We start from the raw sequence: 26,397 nt of genomic DNA on the forward strand, positions 1-26,397 counted from the left end.
ACTTGCTCCCATGTGATTGCAGGAGGGGTTGAACAGAAGCAGCATACTGTCAATTCCTGGGAAACCTCTCCATCTGATGATGATTTTCTGTTGTTAGCTATTTGGAGAGATGTCTCTCTTAGCTGCTTAACAGGTTGTCTTGACAGTGTATAATGTCATTTTTATAAAAAGTGTAGGGCACCAAACGAAATAAGATCCTCAAAATAGATGAAATCTACTACATCTACACTTTAATTTTATTTCATTGCTTTTAAAATGAGAAGGTTTACTTTTAATGACAAATTCAGCACTCACTATATTGACTTTAGAAACTCTAGTCATATTTTTCTGAAATTACAGGTGATTATGAGAGCCCAAATTGAAGCACATAAAAAGGAGCAATTTTCTAAGAGACACTATCCTGTAGTTTCTGAATATCAAGGATGACAAACAACAGATTTCAATGGAAATCAACAGCTGTTCATTTACTGAATAGTAACACTTGTAAACAGAACTTGTAATAAAGCTCATACTCCCTGGAAAATACAGTTTGGGGTTAAAAAGGACTAGGGTAAGTGAAGAAGCAAGGGACTTGAGGTTAGAATATGTGATACTCTGCATTTCTTTTGAACATATTATCTCAGTAGATGAGGTGGATGGAACACTTGGATTCAGGACCAACGTAAGCCAGCTAGGATTTGAATTGCTGATAATCTGATACTCCTCCTCCTGAGCCACGACTTCTGTTCTCTTCTCCCTGACAACATGATGATTCATTTCAGCTCTAATCAGGCATTTAATTTCACTGACTACATAGCACTACAAGTGCCTAAAAGGTGATACAAGGGAGAGGAAGTGAACACTTGTTCCTGGGTTAGCAGGTACCATTTTGTGTGAGGAAACTCCTCAAACTGTATATCAGCTTAAACTGATGTTAAATTGGTACTGAAAGTGGCAGGGGCTGTCTCATTTGCACAGCTTTTCTGCTATTCTGTTTCTTCAGGTGGATTCTTTCTGTCCAGGTTTTGAACTTGGCCTTTCTTTTTGCTCAGGGAAAAGCCTCATTGGCATAAATAACAGTTTTAATCGAGTATGTAAATGGCTACTCATTTCTTGCCATCCTAGATTTACAGTAGGCAGGGGAGGAGTTAAGTGGTTTGAATCCACAGAACAATAAGCACAGGCAGAATAAAGGGTATGAGATGGACAACAGGAGATTCAATTGAAGGAAGAATCATGAGGAATATGTTGAATTTGATTCATGCATTACAGGCACTAGTATCTTATATTGTTTGTAGAACTGAACATTTTCCTGATAAATAGATTTGGATTTGGTAATGGATTTTGTAATACAATAATGGTGACATATGATGCTATTGAGAGCAGAAAAGTGTGAAACTAAGGATCTACATGACTGCGAGTTTTGTTATTGGTGGAAAATTCAAGGCTGAATGATTGCCATTAAAACAGTTACTTAAATAATTCAGTGAGCAAGATTTGCCTAGTAAGCCAGAAGGACCTGAGAAGAAAAAAAGGGAAAGTCACTACATGTGACGTTTTAAAGGTATTTTGGAAGACCAGAAATTGGTACATGATTATTCTTATGACCTATGGTTGTCCTAAACTTATAAACCAGCTATCGCTCAGTCAAGAGCCAGCAAGAAAAAAATTACAATATTGCTGAATAGATTTTGAAGTAAATATAAAACATGTTGGGATTTGAAGATGCTTTCTGAGCAGCAGCTTTTTAGTTGTGCAGTATGCAAAGTGTATCTTTACTTAAAATTTTAAAAGCCTGGACAAAAGATTCAAGATAACACAAATCAATGATCTTTTAAAGACAGGAAACATAGGGAGTAACATCTCCCAAACACAAATGTGAATCTTTTCCTACTATGCTGCATTAGACAGAGGGCCAGGCTTTGCCCTGTGTTTCTCCAGTACAATATTAACTCTTTCCATGGAGAACCATTGTGGGAATTACTAGGTTGCCAAATTGAGAGAGACTATTACAGACGGTGAGATCAGGATCTCTTCTTTCTGGGCTAGCTGTGCAGCCTGTCCAAGGACACAGTAATAACAGTTCTTCTTCCCTGATATGAGGTAACAAAGGGCAGGATTTAAAAGCCTGTACTCCACTAGTGTGCTTGTTGAAGTTACTCTCCCCAGGGAAGAAAGGCTTTTCCTTGGCTGATACCCCCGATGTTAATTGCACACCTCTGCCCCTCTGTATGCCACCTGTGGCATTGCGGGCTCAGCCGGGGCTCGTCGGGAGACGCTTGTTTGAGAGTATGGCTTTGGAAGGACGGGAGAAAAATATTCCTATCAGGTAAAACATTGAAAGCTGGTAGAAAAATAACAGGCTTGTAGTTGGATGTTGGATGGATTTTGCTAGGTCAAGTTTACTAAATTTACTAAATTTGCATTGATACTGGTAATGACAAAGCTTGAAAGTCTCCATTCTGCACTCTGTTTGTTGTCCTCCACATGATCAGAAAATATCTCATTCTCTCAGCTGTGACAAAACCACTGTCTGAAGCATGCTGTCTGGAATTGTGGGAGACAGTGCTTGCTATTTCTCACCTGCTAGCTCTAATTTCCTAGTTTTTCATTGCTGCAAACCAGATGAAGGGACAAGAATGACATGCAAAGCAGGTAAGCAGTGAGTTATGAAAAGTGTATCTGTTGGCTAGGAGGAAAGGAGATAATTAAGTCTTTAGGTTATTTCCTTCGGAATTGTGAGAGGAACATTCTGCCTAATCCTTTTTCAGTACAGAAGGATTCCTGTAGGTTGTATATTCTCTTTCTTTTTAAGAAGATATTTACAGCTGAACTAAAATGGCACAAAAAAATTAGTAGCAACTAATAAAACTCATTGGAGAGGTGTGAACCACTACTCTCACTATCTAGCTGTTCACTCTGCTAGACATAATACATTTTCGACAGCTGTCCTCCTTATGAGGATTTAAAAGCAATTTAAATATCAATACAAGGTCTTTGGAACAGAAAACATCTAAGGAAACCAGATGACATCAACTTGAACTACAAAGTTTGCTGCCATCCTTTGAGATACACAAAACTTACCTTAAGTTTCACTAGACACAAACGTTTTAGGCTGTTTTGAAATGTTTTTTAGAAAGAAGCATTCTTTAGAGTTCTGCCACTTAGGGATTTCTTATTCAAATTGTCCCAGCTTTGCATGCAAACATCAAAGGCTGGCTCTTGAGGATGTCCTCAGAGAAGTGATCTTGTTTTAAGTCTGGGAGGATAGGAGTCTCTGACAAACTAGGGGAGCCCTTGATTAGATGGCAAAACACACTATGCTGCTGGTAAATTCCTAGAAAAAAAAGACTGCCTTGTCTGACTAAAAGAAAACCTCGGGGATGACAACCCTTCTAATCCTGGAAGACTCCATTAAATGGAATACTATATGCTCACAGAGCACCTAGTGCCTGGAAGGCACTCGTTACTAACACTTCCCTTCCTGAGGGCTTCCTCAAAGCTTAAGTATGTCTCAGCCTGGTCACAAACAGATCAACCCTCTCAGTGGTGTGAGAAAGTTTTTAAGCTCCCAAACTTGTGAATGAGCCAGTCTGGCATTTCTAGCTAGCCCACCCTCCAGAGTGACTAAGGCATGCACCTGTCCAAGATGTACAGGCGTCAGCTCTCCCACTGCACGTGATTCTCAGCCATTTTAGTGTATGTGGCTACAAGCTGCACCAGCAGTGCTTCCAACAGGCAGCTGTGGTCAGGGCTTGCCATCACTGGCATGAAGTCGGTGTGCTGACAGGGCTGGGAGCCCCCTGGGCACTGCAGCAGTTCTTAAAGCCTGATGACAGAGCAATCTTCTGCAGTCCAGAGAGAACTTGTGGTCTGCCTCCAAATGACTTAGCTTGACTTTGAAGAGGTTCCTCAAGCAGGACAGTGCTAAACAACAATGAATTTCACTTCAAATGAATACTTTATAATGGCCTGCAGAGTAAAATGAAGCCACAAGATGTTGCTCAAAGGTATTCCACAGCTCCGCTAGCAGAGGTGTCTCCTGCTTGCTACAGGGCAGCAGTATCACCCACACAGGAATGGTTTACTCCACTGATTTACCTGGTCTATAACACTTTAAAGATCCAACTTGTGAACCAAGCTCCATTTGAAAATACATACACAACCAGAACTGGGTACCATTTGGAAATTAATTTGATTTAAAACTGGCTTTGAGATCCCTATCTGTGTGAAAAGTGTCATAGGGATTGCTGTATTTTTCTGTCACATTATTTCTTGAGGTCAGGTCTATCGGTATCTTGCTACTACAAACTCACATTTGATTGCTTATCTTACCCTGAGCCCTTACGAAGCTTAGTACAAGGCCATTTGCGTAATGGTGAATGTTTAATGAAATCAGTCATCAAACAGCCATGTTGTCACAGCCCTAGATGTTTTAGCAGTTAATTTGCTTGAAGCATAAAAACAAGACTCTAACAGATCTTTCTGGAACCCCAAAATGTTGGCTAATGTTCAGAGGTGATAACAAACCGGGCTGGGGGGGATGCAGTTTTAACGCATTCCACAGACCTCACTTTCAAGAAGCGTTTAGTGAAGCACTGAAAAACATGGCACCCGTAGTTGTTACTTACTCAAAACATTTAAGCTTCCTGGTGATGACAAGCAGCACCCACTTACCACTGTGCTAAGTAGTCTCTGCAGCATGGCTTGGAAGAGTGTCTATGCTGAGCGTTGGCACACAGCAGTGTTTAAATTGGACTTCTTCCCCCATTTTTAAACAATTGGTTTTTTCTCCAGCTAAATTTTTCGTGGACCTTAAACAACCAGCTGACAAACAGGATGTTCTTTCTAGCACCACATCACCCTCCCATCCTAAATAATATAGATGAATATAAATCGACAGCATTTCTATGCGTATGAATGATGTAGAGAAGAGCTTTAAGGTGGTGCATGGCCATGGAAAAGCACAGCAGTAATCAGCTATGAAATGCTACATTCACTGCGGTCCTCCCCTAAGCGCGTACATGTCCGCTCATCGGGAATCCCCGCTGGTCGCCAGCGCGGATGCCTGGACGCCCCCGCAGGGAGAAGGCGCTCCTGGCTTGTGTCCCCGGGAGCCCGGGGGTGGCGGGGGAGCCGCCGCTGCCCGGCGGGGCCGCGCCCCGGCAGGACAGCCCGTGGGGGGGCAGGGGTACCCTGCCCTGCCCCGCCGTCCCCTCCGCGCCGCCCCGCGGGCTCCCGCGCTGCGGCGGGCGGGGCGCGGCGGCCGCAGTCCCCGGCGGGAGGTTGTCATGGTTTCCCGGGTCACATGTGCGCGAGGTTCCCCGGCGCGGGGGGAGGAGGCGCCGCCGCCGAGGCTGCCAGAGCCGCTGCCCCCCGCGGGCCCGCCCCCCGCCCGCTCCCACCTGCGCCGCCGCCCGCCCCTTCCCGCTGCCCACGGGCGATCCGCCGGGCGCGCCTCGTCCCCCGGGCCGCCGACCCCCGGCCCCGGGCTCTCCCCCCTTTCTCCTCCTCCTTCTCCTTCTCCTCTCCCCTTCCCCTCTCCCTCCCCTTTCCTGGCCGGGCTGCGCCCCCCCGGCCGGCCCCGGCATGAGCATCTCCATCCCGGCGGGGCTGACGGAGCTGCTGCAGGGCTTCACGGTAGAGGTGCTGCGGAGCCAGCCCGGGGACCTGCTGGAGTTCGCCCTCCAGTACTTCGGGCGCCTCAAGGAAGAGGCGGCGACCGCCAAGGCGGCGGCGGAGAAGGAGCCGAGCGGCCGCAGAGCAGGCACCGGCCATGACAGGGGCACCCAGCCGCCTCGCCGGGGCCCCCCCGACGCCCGCGGGGTCAACTTCGCCGAGGAGCCCATGCAGACCGACTCCGAGAGCGGCGAGGACGAGCAGCCGCCGCCGCCGCCGCCGCCGCAGCAGTTCCCGGGTAAGGCTCCCCCGCCTCGCCGGGCCCGGGGCTGCGGGCGCGGGGGGCTCCCTGGCTGAGGTGGGCTCCCGGGCTGAGGGGGGCTCCCGGGCTGAGGGGGGCTCCCGGACTGAGGGGCTTCTTGGGCTGAGGGGGGCTCCCGGGCTGAGGGGAGCTCCCGGGCTGAGGGGCGCGGCCGGCGGGGATGGGGCTCTCGGGGAGCGGCCGCGCGCGGGGCTCGGAGCCCCGGGGGCCGCGGGAGCGCGCTGGGCTCGGGGCGCGGGCAGCGGCGGCACCGCGGGCAGAGACCGCCCGCACTGACGCCGAACAGCGGAGCCCGCGGGAGGTTTCCCGTATCCCGCCGCAAACTTTAACCTCCCGGGCTTTCCCCGGCTGTTCGGCGGTGTTGGGTGCTCATGGGCATACAGGTATCACCAGCTGCATGGCTTGTCGCGTATGAGCCTGTAATAGTCTAGCGAAGATCTATCTACATGTTTCCTCTCTGTAAGAGCAAATCTGCATTCTGAAATTAGTGCAGGGGTATGTCTACCTTAGAAAACACCTCTCATGGGCATGTTACTGTATTCACGCACTTGATTAAGCGTTTTACGTAGATGTACTTACATGTGTTTTAAAAAGTAGAGCACAATTTAGAACAATTTATTCCTGAAAGCCAGAGTGAAATTTTCTGCATTTAGAAGGGCCTGTGGAACAAGTGTTGCTGTGACAGCAAAGAACATTTGCAGTATCTTTGTGTTTGAAGGTAACACCGATCTACACGCAGCTAATGACACCTTATCTTTGTGTGGCTGACAAGCTTTATTTAGAGACTGTGTCAATCCATCTGCTGGTGTGGGTTATGGGACGGGTAGGAGCTGTCTCTGAAGGATGCACAGTGCTTTGTCTTTGTGTCATGAGCAGGCTCACTGGAGGGTCAGTCAATGAGGTTAGATGGAGAAGAGGAAATCCTCCAGGAATCTTTATCTTATTTTTTTTGAGGATAACTTGAAGTGTATTTCATCAGATCATCAAAGCAGTCATCCCTCCACGATGTGCTGGAGGTAGATTTACTTAGCAGAGTACAGAAGGCAGTTGTTTGCTAGTTGAATTTCAGTGCAGGTTTTAAAATGATGTGTTATGTGCGTTTCATCAGGAAATGTTGATAAACAAGTAGGCGTTTAAGAAGTGGGTAAGTTTTCAAAATGTTTCATGTTACCCCATTAGACAGTTGCCATTCTTTTCATCTGCTCTTTGCAGCTATACCCACGTGTATTTAATGAGAAATTGAATCTGTCAATCAGGTTCTGCAGATTTAGGTGGCAATTTTAAACTCTAATGCCGATTATGTGAGATCAGTAGAAATTTGAAAATTTGCTGTGTTTGAAAACTGCAATGGTCATAATGTGGAAGAAAAAAATTGTTATCTTAATTCACTAACACTAGATGTGTTTTTTCAAACTGATTATTCTAACATCAAACAATCTCACTGGTAAATGGAGAACTGGAATTTGCATGGAGGGAAGTGCAGAAAAGTGGTTTTATTTATTAGAATGTATGTGTTACATACCTGTTACTTTACAGGGTGCTCTAAGAAGCTTTCTAAGCTTCTCTATGAATACCTGTAATCAAGATTCTTTTAACAGTCTTTTTGTTGTGATTGTGAAGAGGGAAAGCCTTTATTGTCAATATTCTCATTAAAAGATATGCTAGAATCTTAGTTTGATGAATTGATTTACTTGTTTGACGAATGCCCTTTAAAATGCCACATTTTTAAAAATGTGGCATTTTTAAAATTTAAAAATTTTAAAAATTTTTTAAATTTTTAAAAATTTAAAAAATACATTTTTAATGTATTTTGAACGTTTGATTGTATTATGGTTTGTAAATTCTATCAGTTCAAATAATTATCAATTAAAAGAAACAGAAAATTAAAATAATTGTGAAGCTATATGAAGGTTAATAAGAAGTAACTCATGGTAAATTATTACTAATAGTGTGCTTGTGTATGTGTGCATTGTGCAGGAGTGTGTATTTTAAATTCAGATTTTATGTCTGCCCTGAATATGTTCTTCTAAGGTAAGATGACAATGCATCCACTCAGTCTTTTGTTAATAACTGGGGGCATAAAGACTTGTACTCAAGTATTTGTTTAATGCATTTGAATATCAACTTAAAAGCATATTTTTCTTATGCTTTTGTTTTCTGTTTCTAGAAGTAGCAATTCTTAAGAACTGAAATTTGGAGGAATGTTTTAAATTTTTTTTCTTTTGCCTTTATGAATTATTAAACTTCATCTGTATAGCATATCTGTCCTGTTTGCATCCTTAAGAGAGGACACTAAATTTGAAAAGTTGATAAGCAAATGTAAAATGAAAACATCTGTAAAGAAGGTCAGACCTGGTGGTGGTTTCTTTCCTTCACTAAAGCTGTACATTTGAAATGTCAAACTGAAAGTATTCCTTAATTAATTCAATCAGAGTATTGTTGAACTCTCAATGTAAATGCTCCAAACCAATTTTTTTCCCTACCAAATGTTTCTAAATACCTAAAAGCACTGGAGTTGAACTCTTTGTCAGTATTAATTTTGTCCTTGAAATGTGTTTTGGAAGGTACATGAGCATTATCCTGTTTCAGAAATGATGAGCTGGGGCATAAGCTGTGTTAAAAAGAAAAAATTCTGTACTCAGGATTAAGAGTTATATGTGAACCTTGAATTAAACTCTATTCAGGTCTCTGCTTTGTCCATTACCTCAGCTGCAGAAATCACATGAAGGTAAAAGCAGTTACCTTGTCTGGAAGGAGAACTTTGTTGTATTGGTGTCACAGTTTTGAATTGGCACCTGGAGTTAAGGTGACCTCAGAAATGGCATTCTGTATGTTCAGAGCATTTAGATTATCCCCTTTGGAACACATAGTTTAATTTGGGAATGTTTTTCAGGTTTTCTAGTTAATTTGTTTGTTTGGCTTTTTTTAAAAAAATATTTAATTGTCATACATGGATGTATTAGCATTAATCAGTTACAACAACTAATTCCTACTAACACAAATAGCAGTCATTAAATTGAATAGGAAATATACATAAAAATGAGCCCTATTTTAGAAAAATTGTCTAACTTTTAGCAGGTCTGAAGTGCATATTAAAATTTATTATACTGTGTCTGCAAAATTGGAAAACTCTCAGTAAATTATTTGTTCTTTTTACAGTGACTATACTTTTCTTTTGATGTTACCACAAGTTGATTTGCAATTTGTTTTGATGGGCAATAACCCATGTAATTTGTTACAGTTGTTTTAAAATATTTGCTGTAGATAATAATTCGTATTTCATCCAGCTTTAATATGAATTAGTAGAGGAGTTTTTCGAGGTAACATTGATGTTCTTTAAACTCAAAAATTGCAGTGCTACGTGTATCATTTGGCACAACATAGCCTCTATTTATTTTTCTTTTGTTTTGTTTTACTTCAGCTTGTTTTGGTGTCTTTCTCAGATAGTGGTGTATTTTAACAGGAAAATACTACAGATGTCCCTCTCCTCCCCCGTGTGCTTCTGTAGGTTGCTTTGAGTTCCTTTGAAAACTTGAGCTAGAAAATGTGAGTCTGTATCTCAGCTTAATCCACTGATTGTGCCTAAATAATATGAGATCACAGTTTAGGTAAAACATACATATTCTACCTTACAATACCAATTTTAAAGGCATGTTTTTATTTTAGTTTATTTATTCAGTCTGAAGTGCTTTACAGATACACTGTTCATAGAATCTTTGAAATAATAGGTAAATTGTAGAAACCAGAAAAAACTTTGCATACAAGTATATTTGGGTCCTGTATAGATAATGGGTAGTTTAGAGCAGTGGAAGGGGTCAGTAAGGACAAAGGAGAAATATAAAAGTACATAGAAATTGTAGTAGGCTATCCTTAAATCAAGAACTATATAGAAAAATATGTGAATTCCTTAAAAATATGTATATTCAAACTAAAATCTGCAGTATGCTGGGTAATGGCTGAAATCACTGCCATCTGATACGTACTTAACCAACCTTAGAAATGAAGTTTTAATAGTTTCTACGGTCACTCTTTTGAAATACAGAAAGAAAGCATTATTTGTATGGCTAGAAGGACAAACCTGATCGGACCCAGGCTGGAGCAGCCTTACTGTGGATGCAGTTTAGAAGAGACAAGTTTCCAGCCACAGACCAGTCCCTTGTCAGCATGGCATTGTTGGAGAACTCCCTGGCACAGCTTTGGGCCATATCTCATTGCAATTTTGTGAACCATGCCTGCTGTCTTTCAGAGAATAGCATAAATTAAGGGTTCAAGGTGGGTTTTTGGGAAGAAGGCAGATTCTGGGAGAGAGGAGAATTCCAGCAGCATGAATTGAGTGCCTTGCTGGTCCAGTGGGCTTTGGTCAGGGCTTGGCTACTGCCTGCTCTTCTCTACTAGTGTACACAGTCACAAAACCACAAAGCTTTCTATCCTTGCTATAAATCTTCAAAATAATGCAGATATTTGAAATAATGGTTTCCAGTATTTTTGACAGGAGTAAATTAAAATATTGTCTTACTGCTAACAGTTATTTTAGAGAGTAAACCCAAGAAAGTTGGCAGCTGTTTGTGGTTTGCTATTTTTAAAAAAAATTACTTAATCTGGCATAGGTGTTTTATTCAAGTTGAGAGATTTGTCATCAAAACACCTAGTCTGACAAAATTATAAGCAACTAGAAATGTCAAATTGTAATATGTACCATTTAGTAGCCTTTGCAGTAAAGACTATGGTTCCCTCTCAAATATGTATCTACTTGTGATTATAGATGAAAGGAACACTTAACACAACCATTTCTTAAAAAAATGTTTATGTTAATAATTTAGTTGAAATGATAGCAGCCTCCACTCAAAAATATTTATGCATCCCTGCTCAAAATTAAGCATGCATGAGTGGAGGTGTCTCTGCTAGCTAATATTTTGTTAGTTTGTTAAAGTGTATTGAAGAGAAGCAGGAGAAAATTCCAAAGACCTATGGACAGAAAAGTAGTAAAACTGCCACAAATATTTGAATTTGTCTTCAGCTTCTTTTTTCGCTGAAGAAACAACATAGAGATGATTTTGGCTGACTGTTCAGCTTGGAAAAAGAGAACAGCATTAATTTAGTATGTATAGGAAGACATAAAATTTTGCTGGCATGGGTTTGTAGTGACTGCATTATGAATTATAACCTATAAGCAATGTCAATGCTAACATTTGCACAGCAACACTCAGTTTCTTGCTTGTATCATGTCTGTTTCAGAGGAAAACTTGCTTCCTCAGGAACTCTCTAGGAATATTGTTTCACTTGCAAACTTCAGTTTCTCAAAGAAACCTTATATTTTTGTTCCTTTTGTTTACTCCTATTTATGCATTTAAGTGAATGGAAAAAACCAATTTATTTCCCAGCTTGGTGAAGAGGATAAAGATTCATCTCTGGACATTAAGAGAGTGCATGTTTTTAGAATATACTCCTACAGCATAATGACCTAGTGCTTGTAACTTGCACAGAGGTGCTTCGTGCATCTGTCAGGGAGTTAAGCTTGGTTTAATACATGTATTATCTAATGGTTTATCCCAAGTCTGTTATGCAAAAGTATTGCATTATGTTCTTTAGTTCTGTTCAGTTCTCTCAGTCTGTGTGAAATGTACCTAGACAGTCAAATCTCTGCAGACTACTGGCCTTAGCTGCTCCTGTAAATCAGGAGCATATGGCTTGGAAATCACACATTTAGGTCACAAGGTACAGATTAATCAAGGTACAGGCTGTTTCTGCGCTTCTGATTTTCAAATATCAAAGATGACCTCTCTATTGAGTAATTTCATTTGTTGGGACAGTCATGAAAGAAACAAGAAGGCAAGGTGGAAGGCAGGACATGGAGGTAGAAAAGGAGTCAGTGTGTGGTAAGGAAAATACAAAGGTTAAAAACAAGAGGAAGGAGATACAGAACTGAAGTAAGGGGAGAAAGACGTAAGCATAGACAGCACATGTGAGCACATGAAATTCTCCACCCTTATTTTCCTACCCAGCTATAGCCCTGCTGTCCCAAATTTATGTCTTGAATTTTCTATTGAAATTCTGTTTGACTTAATTTTTTTTCAGAAGAGCATAAACGTGAACTTAAATCAGTGGTCAATGCATTGTATGGATGTGAACTTGGTCATTTGATCCTGAGAGAAACAATAAATATTTTGACATGGTCATCTCTCATATTACCACATCTGTAGCCTCATAACACTTGCATTTTAATGAAAGTTTCAACTCAAGTTTTTTTATGGAGGATCCAGATTGGTTTCAGCCATTTTCTGTTTTAAAAAATAAAAGTAGTGATCATCATGAAGAAAATCAGTAGGCACATGGCTACAGCTGCCATCTTCATGGCTGAGGGAGCCAAGATGGTGCTGATGGAGAAATGAAATATTGAACAGTACATAACCAACATGGTGAAATGTCCCTACTTTTAATGCTTAATACAAATCAAAGTGGTTATTTCATCAACTATTATTTTAATGCAAATGCATTAAAGTCATGCTGTAGCAAAACTATTCCCACCCCAGGTTTGAGTTCCTATTATGAGTTTCAAGTGAGTGTAATTATACTTAAGTTCTGTGCTTTAAAAAGGTGAGCAATTTATAAAAATTGAATGAAGGAGGGAGAAGAGGAAAAGAGCCATTAAAAATGGCTCAGTGTTCTTTGCTGCTGGAATAGGTCTTGACATACATGAATTAGACAAAGAGGTGATTTTACCAGGGGTGATACATTTATCACATAGTCCATTTGATATTGTTGGTTGTATTATGGATGTGGGTGCATAAAAGATGAACTCCATGTATACATGAATTACTATGTGCTAGATAAAGCTGTCAAAAGAAATAAACTTGTCTATCAGTAGATGTTACCATAAACATCCATTAATTATGGTATTTTTTGAAAGTATCTGTATGAGAATTCTAAAGGAAATATACACCTTATTTCCTTTTCTTTGGGACATTGGATGATGATACTGGTAATTCTAGATAGCTTTATAGAGGGGTTTTATACTGAAAACTCTTATCCTTCCAGGGAAGCCTTTAAGGCTAACCCTTCTACATGTTGGGCAGGATTGATAACCCATTTACTGCATGGAACTGAACAGGATGTTTTGATCATGACAAGTAATTACACACTTGGGGTTTTATTTAATCTTTTTCTTTACTGAATACATTTTTTTGGGCTGTCGATCAGTTTTCACTCATAGTACTAAACAAGACTTTGTAAAAAAAAGGGTGAAATTTGGCTTTGAGTGTGGTTTGTTTTCTCTTAATTTTTTACTTTTCTAATTGACTGGCATTATTACACTTTTCCTTGTAGAAAAGCATCATGTTTGCCAACTTAGTTTTTCATTAAAAATTTGAGGAGCTCTGTTTCAATTTTTTGTGTACTTTGTGATAAAAATAGCAGAAGTACTCACACAGAATTTATATTTGCAGTTTCTGGGCAGTGTAATACATGAATCCAGATTTAAATTGATGCAGTAAGTTGCCCAGAAGACACACAGTTTTGGGGTTACATCAAAAAGATGATGATAATTGAATGTCCAGTGCCTCATTCAACATTTCAAAATATCATTGGAATATGGACTATCCAATTATCCCATGTCATACAAAAACAGAGGAGGTCTGAAATGAAGGGGGATAGAGACAGGCAAGGGTGCCTGAAGTGCATAGGAGTAAAATGCAGATCGTAGGTACAAGGTATCTTCAGAATGAACTGTACAACAGCCAGATGGCAGTTTGCCATCTTTTCCATAAACTACATCCTTCTAGCATTGCTGCTCAGAAAGGTAATTTGTGGACCACAGATAAAATAAGGAAATTATAAATAATAGAACAATAAGAGAAAAAAAATCCAAATTTTAATTTAGTCAGCCTTGCCTTATTGTGCCATAACACTCTGGATAATGGAAGGTAGAGTTGTAAAAAGCATGCTGTAACAACAGAAAGTGTTTTTCACTTATGTGTTTGACTCTTAAATGACTCTGCTTAATGAGAATAAGAAAAAAATCATCAGAGCAAGAATCTGAAGTTGAAAGCTTGAGCAGGTAAAGGCTGATAATGAGAACAGCTACCTTACACATACAATTCAGTTATGTGACTGAAGTGGTTTCTATAAAGCTGGGCTAAAAGGGACAATTAGTAAATATTATGAGGATTTCCTTAATGGAGGGTCTAGAAAATTGCTGTATAAAATAGATTTTGAAAGAAGTAACATGATCTTTCCTGCTCAGTCATTCCAGACCCCATCCTGCTTGTATAAAGATTTTTATAACAGCATCAATCTCTTCTGGATCCCTGTGATGCACATGTCAAACATGTTTTTATAAATCGTGGTACTGTTTTCATATTATACTGTTTTAGCAGACATGTCCATTGTAAAACATACCAGATAGGAAAAAATCCTTGCCCAGCACTGGAAATAAAACATTCCTTCCAAAGCCTCAGTGTAGACTATAAATAAAAGATGTACTGAATTCTTGGTGTTGGGATGAATACAAGCTGGAGCCTAGTGTAAGCATTCAGACTCGCCTGCCCAAGCACACAGTCTTGGTGTGTTATCCCATTCAGATTTTAATGATAGTTTGTAACACTAGTGTGAAAAATTTCGCTGCCATGAGTTATAAGGCATTTGTAAGTGGGTTAACTTGAACTCAAGCTCTCCATGACAGCTTTGCTGTGGCATTTTGGATGACCTCACATATGAATATATATTGTCACTGCACTGATCTGGTCCTTCTAATTTGTTTCCCATTATTTTTACTGCTGAAATTATTCCCTTTTAGATCCTATCTCTGAAGCTGTCACACTTTTCATTGATGCTGAAGAACTCCATCTTTGGGCCAGTAATTGCCTTTGTTAAAAAATGCAGACGAATACCACAAGTCCTTGAAATAAGTGTTGATCAAGAATTTTTGCTGTTTAATATCTTGGAAATAAATGTCTTAAAGCTAGGAAATTTGTTAAGTATTCCTCCTGTTTTAACAATGGTTAATATGACAAAAAGTTTGTCTAATAGAGGGCTGGAATTGTCCTGAGATTTCTTGTTCTCTTCCAAAACAATGTTTGTGATACTCATCATGCTTGTAGTCAGAAACAATTACGATATATGCTATAGACATCTATCAAAATTTTATTAAGTCTTCAAGCAAAATGTTTTCTACCATTGTAATAAACTCATATTTTTCATCATGAATGAGTTTTGAAAATTGTATATTCTTAATAATTGATGATATTAAACATTAGAGGGAGAGGTTTAATTTTTGTCCCCAGTTATGGCCGATTTCTACTGAAATTGACAAGTTAGGATCCGGTAGCTTTATCGATCTGTTTCTTCATGAGTCTCTTTAGTACTAGACCAAGTCATCATTTTATCTTGAGTTCTATTTTTGGGGTTTTAATTTTCCAGTTCTGAATGCATACTGCTTTTTCTTTTCAGCCATTTTGCTCAATAACTTTGAGTGACATTCAGGCATCTTTCCTAAAACCCATCTTTTAGCTGATAATTTATCTCTCTCTACTGGTTTTTAATAGGTAGTCTAAACATGAGAAACTTTGATCTAGCCTTCAACACTACAATATTTAAGCATCTGGGAGATAGTTTAAATACAAAGTTAACAGCCTTCCTTCCTTCCTGTTGCTTCAGCCTACTGGAAATATTGTTTAATGTCTAACACACATGTAAAAAATTTGTTTGAAAGAAGATAGATGGTTATTTATTCTTAGATACTACTAACTTCAATTCTTGTTAAAAAATTTATCTGCAGTATTTTTCTGCATGTCTCCTTTGCTAATCTGTCAGTTTTCCCCTTCTATTGGAACGTAGCTGCTGCTGGCAGTTTAGGTGGGAGTAGATGTAGATTAATTTCCATTATCCTCCTTGCAAAAAGAAGTAATTTGTTCTTCTGGTTTTGCCTTCTTAGTATCAGGAATAAAATGGAGTCAGTGATGAAAGTGCACCCTAGTTTGCTGTCTATCTGGAATATATTGTCATATGAACATGCCTTATCTGTAGTTACTTCAGCTTATGGCCTCAAAAAAAATGCAAAAAGAAGAGGAACAATGTCATACTTTCTTCAAGTCCATCCTTCAAATTATTTCATTAGGCACAGATGCAGGGTTTGGGAGGTATAGGGAGACTTGGGATCTTGGGAAATCTAATCAAAGAACAGTTTGAGCTTGTAAGAGAAAGCTGTGCTTTCCATGCAAATATGTAGCTGTTTGTCCTCTTTTCTGACTTTGTTTTTGGGAATGCGAGGTGCTTCTCAACATTCTGTAAATACTGCTAAAAAGACCTGAGTTTCTTGCTACTGCCAAAATTGGATGTCATTGATCCATTTCCACCAAAGAGAATTTTCCTGGGAAGGTTATATGGAGCACAAAAGTACAGCACTGTGTTGCAAAAAAATTCTGTTTTTCATCTTTGGTGCTGTTAAGAGGGTATCAAGTGTTTTGTCTCCCTTTATTTTTATTTTTTTTTTCCCCATTATGTGAAATTAAGAAGGTTGCTTGATCTGCTCTTTATCTAGAAGCTCAATAATTTCCCTTCTTTTGAGAGAAAGTATTATTTGCAATTCTGTTTTAGAGTAATGGGAGATAAATCTCAGAAATGTGTGTGATCACCCTTCTCAGTTGAAAGGGGGTAGGTTAATATTTACAATTCTAGCACTGTCTCCATATCTGTAGCACCAGATAACATCAGACCTCCCGGGACTGAGCTGATGTCGGGTGCGCGTATAGGCCTTTCAGGAGAGGAGACAAGTAATCCTGGATCCAGGTCATTGTAGTCTTGGTGTCAGCCTGTACCACACTGGCTGCTTACTGAAATATGCTTCTTCATGTTAGAAAAATGTTTTTATGTCTAACACTGGAAGAATTCTGCCACTGTAGCATCTGGATCCTTGACAGAATCAAAACTAAGCATGCAAATGAGCTTCAGAAAGGTGTCCTTAAATTGTACAGGTTAAGGAGAGTGTTAGTGCTTCTCCCTAATAAAGCAGGTCATTTATTGCCTCTTCTAGCTTGGAGGTGACAGACCCAAGGTCTCTTTTTTGGGAGCTGGCCTGTGGTCCCACCCCTCTGGAGGCACTGCTGGAGGTCCACTGGCATGGACACAAGCAGAGCGTCATTCCACTGCTATGGGGAAATGTAACCATTTTTGTTAAACTATTTTTGTTCTTAATTATGATCCTAGAGTTTTCTGTGCTTGCTAGGATGTGTTTAGCTTCGGAGAAAGCAGTTATTATTTGTGGCTGTGGTCAGTATATTGCCATCTGATGTCTCACCTTTGACATCTATTGCAATGTCCTTTTCAGTGAGTTTCTTTCTTTTTTTTTTTTTTTAATTTTGATGTTTAATTTGCTGAGGTTATTATACAGTTGCTTGTTAAGAACTAATAAGACTGACTACACAGCTCTGAACATAGAAACTGACACATGTCTTCTTTTTTTCTTTAAATTGTAGTGTGAATTTATTCCAGCACTGGTTGGTTGGTATGGGATCAGTTCAGCTGGGGTGAAAGCAATCCAGTTTGATGGCCTGGAAGAGGCAGTGGGTTTAAGGCATGGAGTGGGTAATTCATCCATGCTGAGTCTGATTCAAAGCAGTGGATTCCTAAAGGTGCACTGCAGTGTTCAGGTGAAGGAAGCACCTGAGTGTTTAGTTCAGAGCCATCTAGTACTGATATTCAGAATGTCTAGTACTGATCAACTGGCAGGCCAAGACTGAATTTATGTGACCTGTCCTTCATTGTAGGTACTAGTTTGAGATCAGCTTCTATTTTTCATGTATTACTAGAAACTTCTTTGCTTTGAGGCTTTTCTTATTGTTAAATTAAATTGAGAATTGTAGAACAAGTTCGGTTTTCTCTTTCGATAAGGAATTTGTGTATCACTTGCAAAATGAAGTTTCCCTTGCTTGTTTCCAGTGTTTGAATGGCTTCTGCTGAAACCAATATAAAATTGACAGGCGAGATTCTGTGGAACAACACTTTGTTCCTAAATATCAAGAATAGAAATATAATTGCTGTGGCACTTGGAGCAGTTACCTGACTGTGACTGACACTTGGAAAGTAGCAGGAGCCTGGTTATTGCTGAAAATACCTAGATGGATTACTTAGATGTTTTTGTTTTGTTCTCATTTGGAAAATGTACAAAGGTCAGAATATAAACACATATGCTGCTTTAAAAATGTAAAGACTGAGCCAATAAGATGTACACATTTATTCTGGAAACCTTGCTTCATATTTACTTCTGGCTAGGAACTGACATTGTTTAACTTGTGCTCTAGGACAAAACAGTTCATAGAGCTGTAGAACTAATTTTTTCCCCCCCAGATGAAGGGTTAAATTTAGCTTTCCTTTTAGCAAGAACCTTTAATGCAGTAAATTTTAGGTATATTCCTCTGCCCCCCCACCAAAACTAGCCTCACACCTTTCTAGCACAAATTGTGTTTTACAGATTGAACAGTTGCAATGTTTTCTAAGGATAACTACTCCCTGTGTAGTTATTGTTTGACATGGAGTTCTGTGTTCCTAGAGTGAGGATCAGATGCGTATAACTGATTGTACTTAAGGGAGTGGAAAGAAATCTGTAGTTGTAGTCTGTAGTTGGAAAGTTACACAAATTCCAGTGAGAATGTGAGCTGAAAATTGGCACTGGATACAAAACTGTCACTCTTTTCCTATTTGTATCAAAAGAAATTTTAATCATAGTTCTTAGTTTTAAAAAAGTAATTTTGGTGATCTGTAGTTTTGATGTCTAAGAGAATACCTATAACTTTTATTTGACTGCATTTTCTATTGCTCAGATCCTACATATTTTATGGAAGTGGTTTGATTTCTAAGTAACTTCTTGTTTTAAAAGCAAAAAGGAGAGCTTTGAACTGGAGGTGTGAAACAAATGAACGAGGCATATTTAGCAGAATTACATGTCTGTAAAACTGGATAGTGGTAATCTATAATACAGAAATTTTAAGGCTGTGATACAGAAAGACACACCATGCCTATGAAATTATATATTTTAGAAAATATACACATATCTGTTTTTAAGAGACTGGCCTGATGATGTCTTGTAGTCCATCAAATTAGTGATAAGAACATTTTAAAATGATTATATGTGGTGCAGTGTAGTAACTGAGGAACTTCCCATATCCTACCAGTCATAAGAGATACTTAAAAATTGTGGGAAAAAAATTAGTTTAATGCTCTGTGGGCCTGGATGAAATCCACAAGACAAAGGAATTTGGACTGAAGGCTATGTTTTGGTCTATTCTAATCTCATCCCTTGATAACTATCCTTTAAGGAAGAGGAATGATCCACAAATTAAAGTAGGGCTCTGAGAGTTAAGACAAATTAGGTTAAATCTTCATGTGTGTCACAGACTTGCTGTGTGCCTTTGGGAAGTTTGCACTAGTGCCTGTAACTTGATGAAATGAAATATTTGCCATTCCCAGCTTGCAGGGATCTTGTAAGCAGAATGTATGTGAAGAATTGTGAAGCATTGTGAAGGGCTCATTTGTGATTGTTTGCCTACAATACTTGAAAAACTGTCTGTATCTGAGAGTGCAGGGCCCAATTGATGCTAGAATTTAAGAAATTTTTATCTGATGTATCATTTTTTTCTAGCCAAATATAGAAAATTATGAGTTTATCTTTGATTGAAAAGTGCAGGAATATCTAAGCAATCAGAAAAGCCTTTGTAAACAGAGGAGGTTTGTTTAGGCTAGAAAGATTGCCCTTAAAAGTGGAACAAACCTAAGATTGCATTACTTGATATTCCTAACTCACACTGCCATTTACCAAATTATTTATACAAAAGGCACTGTGGCTGTGTGGGCTCCTGCCATATAACTATTACAGAATCCTACATTCAGCCATGTGCTCTTCAGGTCACATTTAACATAAAGGTCATGCATTGACTTCAGCCTATAAAAGATGAATAGATTTTTAATCTTAAGTCACTGTCTTTTCTTACAAAAATAATTGTCCATTTTTGTAACTTTATTGGTTTTTTAAAAATCCACTATTAGGACAAAAAGCATTCATTTATTTTTTTCTTGACCAAAATAATTGTAATCTCCTCATCTTCTCTTGTGCTAACCTAATGTGGTTGCTGGGAATGGAAGTGAAAAGCAATATTTATCCTGATTTATGAATTGAATGTTCTTTAATTTCAGAAACTTCCTAAAGCAGTCTATGAGAGCTTTTTCTGGGTTTTTTTGTGTTGTTTTTGTGGGCTTTTTTGGGGTTTTTTTTTTGTTGTTTTTTTTTTTGAGAAAGCAAGGTAGAAATGTTAGAAAATTCCAATTTAATTTACAAAAATGGATTGGGTTTTTTTTATGCTGAGGGTTTAATGTAAAGCATGCATCTTCCAGTAAATTAAAGAAGAAACTCTAGCCTATCTTTGTGGACACTTGAATATCCAGATCACTGGGCCAGTCTGCTTTTTAGCATGCTTGTTTGCACATTGTCTTGGCTTCAAGAGAAGAATTTTTAGTGCTTGTCCTTGGAATATGACATAGCCTGGAAAGTAGGGCATTTTTTTTTTCCAGAGGTGTGGGTTGCTAGTCTGCCATGTACCCAGTCAGGCAGGCTCATCTCTTAGTTTTTTGTTTTCCTTTTTTAATGCAGTGTGGACGTTGTCTGTTTACCTGCTCTAAAAGAAATAGAACTTCTTGAAAGGCACTGTAGACTGGGGGAAGACTGTCAAGAAAAGTAGCACTTTGTCAGAGACAGATTAAAGCCTTTCTGCCATTTCCCAAAGCAGTCTGAGGAAGATTCCAGATGATCTGCATCTGCTAGTCTGCCTTTATTCTAGCTCTGTATATTCCTGTTCAGTACCCAAATCCTGGATCACGTTCCCAGGTAGGTAAGTGTAAATAGACAATGTGAAAATGTGTGTTGGACTTCTTGGATGGGTCTAGAGGGAAGGAGTCTTTGGATCATGACCCATGACATTTGCTATGGTTGGTTTTAGCTGTATTTCAGGTAACGGTGTCATTATCACATGTAATTTTGCTATAGAATCTGAAGTGGAAGCATAGTAGGTTTTGTTTGGTTTTGTTTTGTTTTTGTTTTTAAAAGCCCTCTGTTGGAAGACCATTATTTTATGCCAAGAATTATTTCATTGCCTGATGACTAATCAGCCTTTTGGAGAGTTTTTCTATCAAGAGTCATGGAAAGTTGGCCCCTGGTAGGAATCTCACAGATAGTTACTGAAGGAAATCAGGACAACATTCTCAAGCATCCCTCGCCAGGGAAAGAATAAATGATGCTGAAGTTTACTTACAACAGAAGCAACTTTTCAAGTGCTGCCCAAACTATTGAGCAAAATGGAGAAGTGCTGAAAAATCCACTGTTTGCCATTATTAGACATTTCAGAATGTCATCCACAAGTTGGATGAACTTTCAAGGAGCTGAAAGACATAATGGGATTTAGTTTTTACATTGTAGAGTGCTTTTAATACTACTGCAGAATCAAGAAAACAAATTATAAGAGGTAGATCTTTGTATCTGTACATTGACAACCTCTTTTCTCGGAGAATGTTGTTCAGGTGCTGCCAGTAATCTCTGGCAAAACATTAACACAACAAGAGGTACTGAAATAAATTGGAATTGCAGTTTCCTTTGCCACTCCTCAGCTCACTTGCATGAGTCGATTTGTTCAGGACAGAAAAGATATGTCCTATTAATCTGTTAAGCCGTAAGATCTGCTCAGCTGTGGGATCTCTTTGACCTCTCCATTCTCTTGAAAAAATTAGTTATTTAGCCTCAAAGATTCCATATTTGAGGCACAGGTAGGAAGCAGTTTGAGAATAAAGAAAAGATATATAAAGGGGCTCAAGTGGCAATATTTGGCATCATTATGCACAAATTATACCTTTGGGGCACAATAATCTCTACACCAAGTCAAGCCACTGTATCTGTACTAATTTTCTGTAGTCTGTGCTGTAGTCCCAGAATGTTCTGGAGAATTGTTACTGTGGAAGAGAAAACCAGTTTAATATGAGTGTAGGCCTGGAAAAAGAGGCTGAATGAATGCATTACACCATATATGCACTGTATTAGCTGCTGTTTCCCTCCTGGCACTGGGACAGTCACATGCAGCAGCTTGGGTCTGTGTTTGATCATGGTCATATAAATGCCAGCACAGTTATATTATGACTGAGTACAAGACAGCAACTGGGCTGTGCAACATATTGTGTTGTGAGTTTTAACATGCTCTGCATGCCTACATTTGTTAGAAGAGAGAGAGAGCAAGAGCAGGGTACCTACCATGTTTGAAAACTGAGAGCTAGACATTTGAGGGGGAATTCCAGGATCAGGGCATGATCATGGAGATGAAGCCCATGCTCTGTTTGCCCTTTGGTCAGCTGCTAGCCATCACAAGGCAGTGTGTCCAAGTCCTGCCTGATCACTTGGAAAGTAGTTATCCCTAATTGCTGCCATTCTTTACCTGCCCAGTTCAGGGGAGAACAACTGCCAGATGTTCAGTTTTAGAGGTGCCATTTGTAAGATCCTCAAGTTCATTGTTGACAGCATGATAGACATATGGTGTGGTGCTCCTTTTTGTCATTATCAACAGAGAGAACAATATTCTGTTGTTCTGTTGTGAGTCACGGTAGCTCATTGTTGATGGATTTTTGTTGTTCTCTGCAGTCTTTCAATTGCTCTGGGAGATCTCACATGCCTTCACCAGCACCTGAATGCATTGCTGTTGAAGCAATGTCAACAGGTCAGCATGCAGCTAACTCTAGATTAAACCTGTGTAGATTTGTGGAATCACTTAGGTATCACTGACAGCAGGGGTTCTCTGGTGGATTTCTCTATGCCCTTCCATGGCTCATACAGACATTCATTAAGGTCAACCTGAATCACACCTGGAATCTCTATAACTTGGGTGTTACCCGTGGTATTGAGGATGTGGATTGTGGTTTTGACTGTCGGAAAGGGAAGTAGATGCTTGTATTATTCAAGTTGACTCTGTATCTCACCTTCTCCTTGGACTCATGTTGTCCCACACGTGTGCAAGAGTAGATGAGAGCAGATGCTGCCATGGTGTCCAAGGCCTGAGTTGAAGTGAGTGCAGCTGCCAGCACCAGCTGTGCTTCATTCACTTGTTCCTGAGAGCTGTAAAGGCCAAATCACAAAGGGTGCTTTGGCCAGCAGTTCTCTGTAATCTCCCATAGCTGCTTGCAGTAACTTAGCATTGCATGTATTTGGGAAGGGAACAGCAAAATATTTTGGATTTTGTCATTTCCCTCCTCTCTCTTCTACCCTTGACTCAAACTCAGATCTCTACACTAGTTTTTTGTAGCCCAGGCTTTTGTTGCTGGTGTTGCCCAGGTCTGTAGCCGAAGAGTACAGGCTAGAAACAGAAAAACAAGATCCAGAAGTATCCCAAACCTGTTCTCAGAAGCCACACTCAGACCTGTGAGATCTGAGCTTGGGGAAGGTGTCAGCCACCAAGTTAAGTGTCTTCAGTAGATGTGTTCCTGGCTGGTGTGAGGATACTGAGACTTGTTCATTTTGTTGTTGTTTCACTAACTGGTTTTGTTTGCTGCCAGACATTGGACAGTTTGTCTAATGTGGGAATTATGTCATTTGTAGTTTAACCAGTGGAACACCTTACTAGGAAATGAGTGGTGGGCTCTTCTTGCAGACTATTAGGTGTTTTGTTAGTCAGCATGCTGGATTCAAGGAAGCACTGTCCAGCCATCAGTATCACCCACAAAGTTCTTTTATATGGTAGTAGTGAGGAGAGAATATTTCTTAAGAGCTTCTCTTTTTGGCCATGGCTTTTCTAGTTAGATGCTTGTATTATTTTGTTTGGTTAGGTTTTTTTTCCGATTTTTTTCAATTTTTGTTGGTTTTTTGTTGTTCTTTTTTTCTGAAACAGCCATTTTTCTCATTATATTCAAGCAATAACACTTGGGGTTTAGGCTTTTAAAATTTTTTTCTTTACAGTCACTGTGTTTGCTGATGAGGTACTTCTCTCAGCCTGTCTCTAAAACCAAGTGTGGAAAATGTGCTTGGCTTCATTATCTGAAAGCTAACAAAATTGTCTATTTTAGATCTGAATAGCTGAGAATGAATTAACATGAATGCAAGAGAAACTCCCTTTAACTACGTAATGTTCTTAAAATATGCAAACTTTAAAATATGCATCAAGTCCAAAATCTTAGATTTCACCAGGAAGTGAATAAGCAGGCAATGCAGATTGCAGATTATACATATTCATATACTTCTTCATAAAGGTATTTTGTACCACACATTTCTGCCAAGACAGTCCTAGGAGCCAAGCAGAGTCTTTGTATAAAATCTTTGCTTTGGAAAGTTTTAATGGTGTTTGCCCATGTAGGATTTGTTGTAATAACCTAATAGCAAAGTGACAAAAACATGAAAAATAGTAGGAAACCCTGAGTCTCAAATGCTTTGAGGCTTTAGATTAGACATGGGTAGTATGAATGTGTTTGGGAGAAAGCAGTTATGTTCACCATTGTCAAATGATATAAAATAGATGAGATAATTATAAACTCTACACAAAGGTGCACTCCTTCAGAGAATAATACTGACATCTTCTCCAGCCCACTTCCATCAGTGAGATTGCAATGTTATTCCTTTGTAATAAATATATCTTACAGGTACTGTCAAGAGACAAAAGACATAGGCCAAAGTTTTGTGAAAAATAAACCAATCAAACAAACCACACTCTCCCCACCCCCAAAGACCTAAAGCACTGTTATATAATGGCTAAGGGAAGGAAATTAGGAGAACACGTCATTCATATAAAATCTTCGGTGCTCTAGTTTTCAGTTTGACAGAAATATTGTTTCAAGGACAGATACAGATTTTTTATTTTATGAGCTGGTGAACCTGAGCAGTTATGTCAGTTTGATCCTTTACAGGATCCCAGCTGATCTGAGCATTGCTGGTAGAGCTTTGGCAGAATGACCAGTTTTTCTTGTGTTCTGATAGGGAACGTGCACACATTAGTATATATGCTTCAGGCAGCAAAATTAGGAAGCAGAAAAGAACATGAAAGGGATCTAAATGCCTATGCAGCAGTGTTAGAAAGCAAATAACCACAATATTCTTAAAATAGCTTGTGAAATTTCAAGTGAAAAGAAGCCATTTAGAGATGGGGAGAAGCATTACTGATATTTTGTGTCAGATTGTTTGGTAGCAATTGTAAGCTATGCTCTGGCTATAGCAGAATATCCCTTGGAGATGGAAATAAATTAGCAAAGAAGGATGTTACTGCAAGTGATATTGGGTGTAGTGATCATGTTAAAAAGAATCCAACCTAACAAACAAACAAAAAGCCCCAACCCACTCTGCTGGGGCAGAAATAGGCAGTTTAGTAAATTATACCAAACAGAATCTGTAGGTGGTGACCAGCTGAAGCAGGACTGCAGGTCTTGGGTCTTGGCCCTGTGGGATTGGGTCATTGTAGCACAGGGCATGGTCTAGGAAGGATGACCTCCCTCATACATTTATTACATTGTATTTTTAGCCTCTGTTTTGCTTTCAAAAGATGTTGTCTCTGGAGGGTAGAATTCTTTTTTCATACACACTATTGCTTTTCATCATATATCCTGAGTAATCTGGGGTTGAGGACAGCAAGTGCTCCAAACCAAGATTTCCACACATATACACATTTTCAGCTTGTATGTAGACAAATTCTAACACAAATTAACTTTTTTACCCTGTGGTATTACAGAAAATTATATTTTTTGCTGTAAATTATATATATATTTTTCCTCTTGTCTAGATTGCTAATTACATTTAATCACATGATGACCAAGTGTACTGATCACAAGCAATAGCAATGATGAATTTCTAAGGGCAAACATGCTAAGTAACAGGATGAGTATGAGCTGTGACTGCCCGTTTCACTGTGTTGGGTCATTGGTCTAACATCAGGCAGGCATTTTATTTTTTTATTTTTTTATTTTCAGCGTTTGTAATTACATACAACATCAATTATTCATAAGAGCCGAAATCTCTTTAACTTATATAAGTAGGAGAGACTTATTTACATCACTCTCAAGGTTCTGTGTTCTGACAGGTTAAATAAACAACTTGCAGAGTAACCAGCCAGAGAGTTGGTTTCACTGGGGACCTGACTTCGCAGCCCTGTGCAAATGCACACAGCAGGGGCACAAACAGGAGGAGACAGAGACATGCACACACCTGCAGAGCTGTGATCTTGTGTCCTGGGATGTCTGCTGTGAGAGGAGTGTTGGAATGGAAGGACAGGCAGGAGAGATGAGGACAGGGTGTTACACTCTATGCCAGTGACCAGCTGGAGTGTGTGGAGCAAAGTCTGGGGGGAGAGAGGAGCCAACCGAGAGCCCGTGGGTCAGGATTAAAGGGAGGGCAGGGACAGGTGACACTGTAGTGGGGGTCTGCTACAGCTGCCAGGCCAGGAAGCACATGAGGTCCTCTATGGTTGTTCTCACATTCAGAT

General features: G+C 39.6%; 1 protein-coding gene across 1 annotated transcript in view; it reads left to right on the forward strand.

Annotated features, from left to right (window-relative positions):
* Positions 1 to 5,393: 5,393 nt before the first annotated feature.
* The window catches only part of PRKAR2B (protein kinase cAMP-dependent type II regulatory subunit beta), a 75,594-nt gene continuing 54,590 nt past the window's right edge, over positions 5,394 to 26,397 (forward strand). The window contains exon 1 of the mRNA XM_015627189.3: positions 5,394 to 5,896. Coding sequence (XP_015482675.1) covers positions 5,569 to 5,896 — 328 coding nt within the window. The 5' untranslated portion in view covers positions 5,394 to 5,568. The remainder of the gene's footprint in view (positions 5,897 to 26,397) is intronic.

Source organism: Parus major, chromosome 1A (assembly GCF_001522545.3).
Source record: "Parus major isolate Abel chromosome 1A, Parus_major1.1, whole genome shotgun sequence".
NCBI lineage: Eukaryota > Metazoa > Chordata > Aves > Passeriformes > Paridae > Parus > Parus major.